General features: G+C 37.3%; 1 protein-coding gene across 5 annotated transcripts in view; it reads right to left on the bottom strand.

The window, feature by feature from the left end:
- Positions 1-443: 443 nt before the first annotated feature.
- The window catches only part of TSEN2 (tRNA splicing endonuclease subunit 2), a 34,221-nt gene continuing 28,664 nt past the window's right edge, over positions 444-6,000 (bottom strand). For 4 of the 5 annotated variants that reach the window (XM_001365944.4, XM_007500244.2, XM_056804673.1 and 1 more), the window contains 4 exons: positions 5,749-5,785; positions 5,081-5,192; positions 2,958-3,047; positions 444-631 (listed from right to left, as the gene is read on the bottom strand). In XM_001365944.4, coding sequence (XP_001365981.3) covers positions 572-631; positions 2,958-3,047; positions 5,081-5,192; positions 5,749-5,785 — 299 coding nt within the window. In that variant the 3' untranslated portion in view covers positions 444-571. Of the gene's footprint in view, positions 632-2,957; positions 3,048-5,080; positions 5,193-5,687; positions 5,786-6,000 lie in introns of those variants that run through there. The other variant, XR_008913426.1, reaches the window with a different exon arrangement.

Below are 6,000 nucleotides of genomic sequence, written 5' to 3'. Positions count from 1 at the left end.
CCTGTAAGGTCAAGGCTTTTTTTTTTTTTTTGGTGTGGAAGGTAAAGAAATGGAGTAAGAATCCCCAAACCTGGATTCTAATCTCACTTCTGCCACTCATTTGCTTTGTGACTTTAGAGAGGTAATTTTACAGCACCGGGCCTCAGTTTTCTCATCTGTAAAATGAGAGGTGTGGACCAGAAGATCTTCAAGGTGGCTTCAAGTTCTGACATTCTGTGGCTTGAAGTAAGAGTAGAGAATTACAGAATTCTAGGAGGTCTCTGAGGGGAAATAACTTGCCCAAAGTCAGACTACAAATTAGTATAGAGACAAGTACCAGAACCCAGATTTTTGGATCATTGGAATACAGGATTCCTGTTCCTACACCATCCAAAGCTTATGCTTTTAGGATACTAATATGACCTTTATGTTGATGGAATATTGGGAATAAAAGAACAGGCCCCTTTTCAGCTTTTACTTTTTAATGAATGATCACAAGATTATTTTTACTATGCCCTGGTCTGGGCATATAATTGGTGCTCTGGAAATACTTGTTAGTGAGAATCAAGAATTTGGATTTTGGGCTTGTGTGTTAAATCTCCTCTTGATCACTTCGCTCCCGGGAAGAAACCCAACGATTTAGGATTACTTCCTGAAACAAGAACAAAAAAGCAACCAATCAGCCTCGACAAGCACTTACTGAGTGTGTCTACCTAGTGCTAGGGGCTGGGAATACAAAGACAAAGTGAAATAGTCCTTGTCCTAAAGAAGTTTATATTCAATATATACATTTATAAGCAAAATATAAAGACACAGACAAGGTAGAGTTTTCAGGAGGAGGGTACTGGCAGCTGGAAGAATTAGGAAAAGCAGAGATTCTGGAACTCACTTATGCATAGTTTCAGAGGAAACATGGGATTTGAAGAGACCACGGGAGATGACAGTACCTTCTAGGAATAGGAGAGCTAGTGGAAGAGCAAAGGGGGAAGTGGACTTTATCAGTGAGGAAGAGCAAGGGCAGTTTGGCTGGGCAGTCAAGTGCAGAAACAGGAATGATGAACAGTGCTTGGGGCCAGATTGTGAGGAGCTTTCAAAATTAAACAGGATAGAGTGCCAGGCCTGGAGTCTGGAAGACCTGGGTTCAAATCTGGCCTCAGACACTTCCTTGAGTGACCTTGGACAATTTACTTAATCCCAATTGCCTAAGACTCTTCTATTTTAGGATTGATACTGGGACAGAAGGTAAGGGTTTTAAAAACAGAAAACAAACAAACAAACAAAACTAAATGGAGAATCCTAAGAGTTGATTCTGGAGGCAAAGGGAACCATTCAAATTTACTGGGCCAAAGAGTGACATAGTCAGATCTGCCACTTTGAAAATCAGCTATATGGATAATGGTCTGGAAAGAGGAGAGACAATTAGAGAGAAAAATTAGATGATATTTTACAGTTCAGGCAAAAGGTGATGAGAGACAGAAATAGGTGGAGGGTTGGAAAAGAATTGAGAAGGGGTTGGATTCCAGAGATGTTGTATAGGTGGAAATGGCAAGATCTGGCAAGTGATTAGCTCTGTGAGGCAAGGGAGAATGAAGAATCACGGATAACACTGAAGTTAATGGCCCCCTCAAGAGAATTAGGGAAGTTTGGAAGGAGGGTGAGTTGGTGTTTAGTTTTGGACATATTGAGTGAAATAACTAAAGTATATTCAGTTTAAATATCCAAAATGAAATCAGATATAGTTGATGGGAAATCAGTTAACTACTGACTATCTCCAAAAAACCCTCAAAAGCAAACCCCCCCAAACATTTTGCATTTTTTTATCTTTATTTTTCCTTTCATTAGAAAGAGCCTAGAAAATGTTAATGCCCTCAAACTTGTTGACAACCTGGTGCTTTTCAAACAATGACCTTTCTAAGGAGGAAATGATTTCATGAGCTGCAACTTAAACTTGAAGAAAATGAAATAATGCTTCCATCTGAACATGTGACAAAACATAAATTCAACTAAAACAATCTGCAGTGCAAATAAGTGTTCCATTGAAGTAAACTTGCTAATCCAGCACTGATCTGATCTGTCAGGGCGCTCCACCTTTTCAGAGAGAACACTAGAAGTACAAAGGCCAGGCCATTACTTCATACATTTGAGCTGAGATAAGAAGTGTGTATATAAAAATAGATACATCATGTAATACTGAGTTAACTTTGAAATTTCAGAGCTAAAATATGGGAGCATTAGAGTAGAGAATACAACATGACAGAGAACCTTGCACCAATTTTACTAGTCACTATAGTGACAACAAGAGTTGTCCCTAAGACTTGGCTCAATAAAGATACTACACTTCATCCTCAACTAGTATACAATACCAACAAGGAGACAAAAATAAAACACATGAAATAATCATAAAGTTCAAGAGAGTATGTAAACAAAGCTGAAAATCATTTGGTGCTGAGAAAGAATCTCAGAAAAATGATAGAAGAAAAAAAACAGGTAAAGTTTAAATAAAGCAAAGTCAAAAGAAGTCAAAGACAATGAATTTTAAAGAAAAGTTAAAGGGCCCAACAGCAGCAAATATAAGTGAGAAGTCAAAGAGAATGAGTAAGAAAAGGCTGCAGTTTTGACATGTAGGCTGTTATTGGAAACCTTCAAAAGAACAGTTTCAGTAGAGTGAAGGGACCCGATTTCTAGATGAGACTGTTGAAAAGTATGATGAAATCGTCAGGATAGCAGTCTAACACTGCCTATTCAATGAGTCTGGCAAAGGAAAAGAGGTTAAGAAAAGAGCCAAGAAGGACTGAAAGACTATGAAAAGGATTTTCAAGTTGGGGAAGATCCATATAGGTTTGAGGGCAGAAAGGAAAGAAGCACTGGTGAGAGATTAAGGATGCAAGAGAAGGAAGCTTTTTCTATTTCTGTTCTGTAACAGACATCACATCTATTTTCCCATCATTGGGTGATCACTTGAATCTGAATCAACTCACCTGAACTTTAATTCTTTTAAGACATTCTGGTGATTCCATTTCATTGTCAGTCATATTAGATGGTCTAATCAAATAGCATAACATAAGCTCCTGTTGAAAAACAAAACAAACTCCACAACTCAAAAAGTATTCAATGTATTACAAACTTAAGATGATTTTTTAACAAATACAGGAAATCTCTCCTTTTTATCATAATGTGACCATATTGTCATAAAAGGGAACACCCTACAGTGAATCATGGGAACGTTAAATTGGGAGAATTTTTCCTGGCCAAGAACATGACTTCAAATAATTGATATTCATGACTCAAACAACATGTCACAAAATCAAAGATATAACAACTATAAATAACTTAAAATAGCAAAGTTATACTCCAAGTCCTAAAAAAAAAATGGAAATATACTGTATGTAGTAATTTCCCTCAATCAAGTGTATGTCAATAGATCCATGACCTCAATGAGGTGGGCACTACCTTCAACTGAGTGGATCATTGTTTATCTAGTGCAATGTTACTCCATTTCCATCTATAAATTCTTTTAAAACTTTTATTGGTTATGTTTTTGACAAACATCAAACATGAGGAGTTCCATACATGGAGACTAGAAAAAGAGGATTGTATATGAAAGCACCTATCATTCAGCTTGAATTAAAAAAAAAAAATTAAATTCAAGGGTAGTTTCAAAGCTGTCCTAGTTGTCAGAGCTTCCTTCTGTTCTCTTCTGTGTGTTTTAAAATGCTCCAGTTATCTTTTCTGGGTATTTTGATTGCTGATTGCCTTCTTTTCTTTTGCCCAAACCTCTCAATTAAATAACCTTTCCTGTACACAAATAAGCAAAGTGAACATAAATTCACACATTGACTATGGCCAAGTGTCTCAATCTGTCCCTCAAACTCTTCACCTCTGCCAGGTGGTGGGCAGCATGTTCTATCACCAGTCTTCTGAACAAGAGTCATTGTACTGATCAGTGAAATTTTTCCTTTATAGTGCTGCAGTTACTTTATAAATTGTTCTCCTGGTTCTGAAAACTTCAGTCTGTTCATAAACATCTTCTGAGGTTTCTGTGAAACAATTCCTTTCACCACTGACATGACCTCATTTGATTAGTCATTTTCTAATTGCTAGGCCCTCTACAAAGAGTGGCTACAAATAGGGGGGGCCGAGAAAGTCTATGACCCACATATGCTAGCGAGTGACAAATCAAAAACAACTGACTGCCCCCAGGGCAGTCCGAAGCAAAGTTAAAGCTGCCACTGGTCTACATAAAAGTGGACCAAAGGCACAGGAAGTAATGCAAAGAACTGTCTTTAAAGATGGTGGGAACTTCCTGTGAAAGGGGCTTCTTCCCCTTTGAACTTGGCCTTGGAGGAGCTCAGGCTTGAGATGGCTTTTCTTTGGACCGACACATGGGTGAGTGAAAAAGGCTGACTCCTTTTCCTTGACTTTTCTGGAGGTATTAGCCTCTGGAGAGGCCCCTTGTCTTGGAGGAGGTCTCGTGGGTAGAAGCCTTGTTTAATTAACCTCTGTGCCCCACTTTGCTGGGGCCTCTGAAGCCCTTCCTGGTTCGGAACAAGCCAGAGTAGCTATCTCTCTCTCTTTCATTTTCCTTAGTTTCACTCTCTCTATTTGTAAATAAACTACCATGAAAATCATTCTGACTTGAGTAATTAATTTGGAATTAAGTAATTAATTCCTGGCAACCATACTCTTAAATATCCAACCGTAATTTTACCCCTTACATTAGTCAAACCTAATTTTAAATCTTACAGGGGCATGCAACTGGAGTTAAGTGACTTGCCCAGGGACAAACTTCTAGGAAGTAGACTAGATTTGAACTTAGGACCATCTATTTCCAGGCCTAGATCTCTATCCACTGGGCCACCTAATTGGCCTTTTGGCTTATTTTTGAAGAAAGAAATGATGCCATCAGAATTCAGGTAATGTCTTTTATCACATTTTGTGAGACTAACCTTTCAAAAGGCACCCCTGAGGAAGGAACTTATTAAAGATGCAAATTCCTCTAAAAATCAAAATGGCAAGACGTTGTAAAGTTATCATTAGTTAACCAACCTGAATAAGAACACATTTAAATCATACACGAATTGCATTATAAACATTTCATTACCTTAGAGACATTAGCTGTAATTCTGTTTAACCCAGCCAATGACTTCCAGCTGAAAGGTCTTCGAAGTGATCCTTCAAAACTTTCATTAACCAACTCAATAATGACAGAATAACTGGAAAACATATAAGGGTGATTTTTACTAATGGAAATTATATTTCTAAATAAAAATCATGAAATGAATCTACTGAAAATACTATTGCTTTTTCTCATAAATTAAATAGATTTACAATCATCCAATCTTCAGTTAAGTTAGATCATCAGTGAGAGCATCAACTTTTACCAACTTTACGTGATAATCTTTCACATTGACTTTAACATTTGCTTTCTTAGGGGAAAAAAAAAACATATTTTTTCCTACATGAAACAAGAAGCTGTGACTTCATTTGACAATTTAGAAAATGGTACTGGTCAAAGTTAAGATAAAATGGCTAACAGACCATTAACTTATACCCCCCTCCCATATAATGCTCAAATCTAAAACACGAATTTTAATACTAAAGGAATAACTGGAACAAGATGAATTCATTTGGAATCTCTAAGTGAAACCAAAAAAGCCAGACAATATCAACTATCAAAGTAGAATTTCTCTAGCAAAGTTTAAAATTACTGTCAATTTCCTCGTTCTGTAATCCCACAATGCAGCCTTTTCAAAACTGTGAACTCCAAACCTTGCATGGTAAAAAGACGGGCCTTTTCGGTACAGCACTACAAAAAGAAAAAGAACACATATTACCATAAGCATGTTAGTTTGCTGACCTAATTTTTCAGGATTATAGACTGCTTTCAATTGTAAAGTCACAGATACTTTGTTTCCTTTCTGGGGTTGGGAGGGGAGGGGTCAGTTAAAAAAAAACAACAAATCCTAACCTTTTGTCTTACTAACAACTCTTAGGACAGATGGGTAGGTGCTAGGCAAAGTG

The sequence above is a fragment of the Monodelphis domestica genome, chromosome 7 (assembly GCF_027887165.1).
Source record: "Monodelphis domestica isolate mMonDom1 chromosome 7, mMonDom1.pri, whole genome shotgun sequence".
Taxonomy (NCBI): domain Eukaryota; kingdom Metazoa; phylum Chordata; class Mammalia; order Didelphimorphia; family Didelphidae; genus Monodelphis; species Monodelphis domestica.
This window is presented reverse-complemented; position numbering and strand designations above follow the sequence as displayed.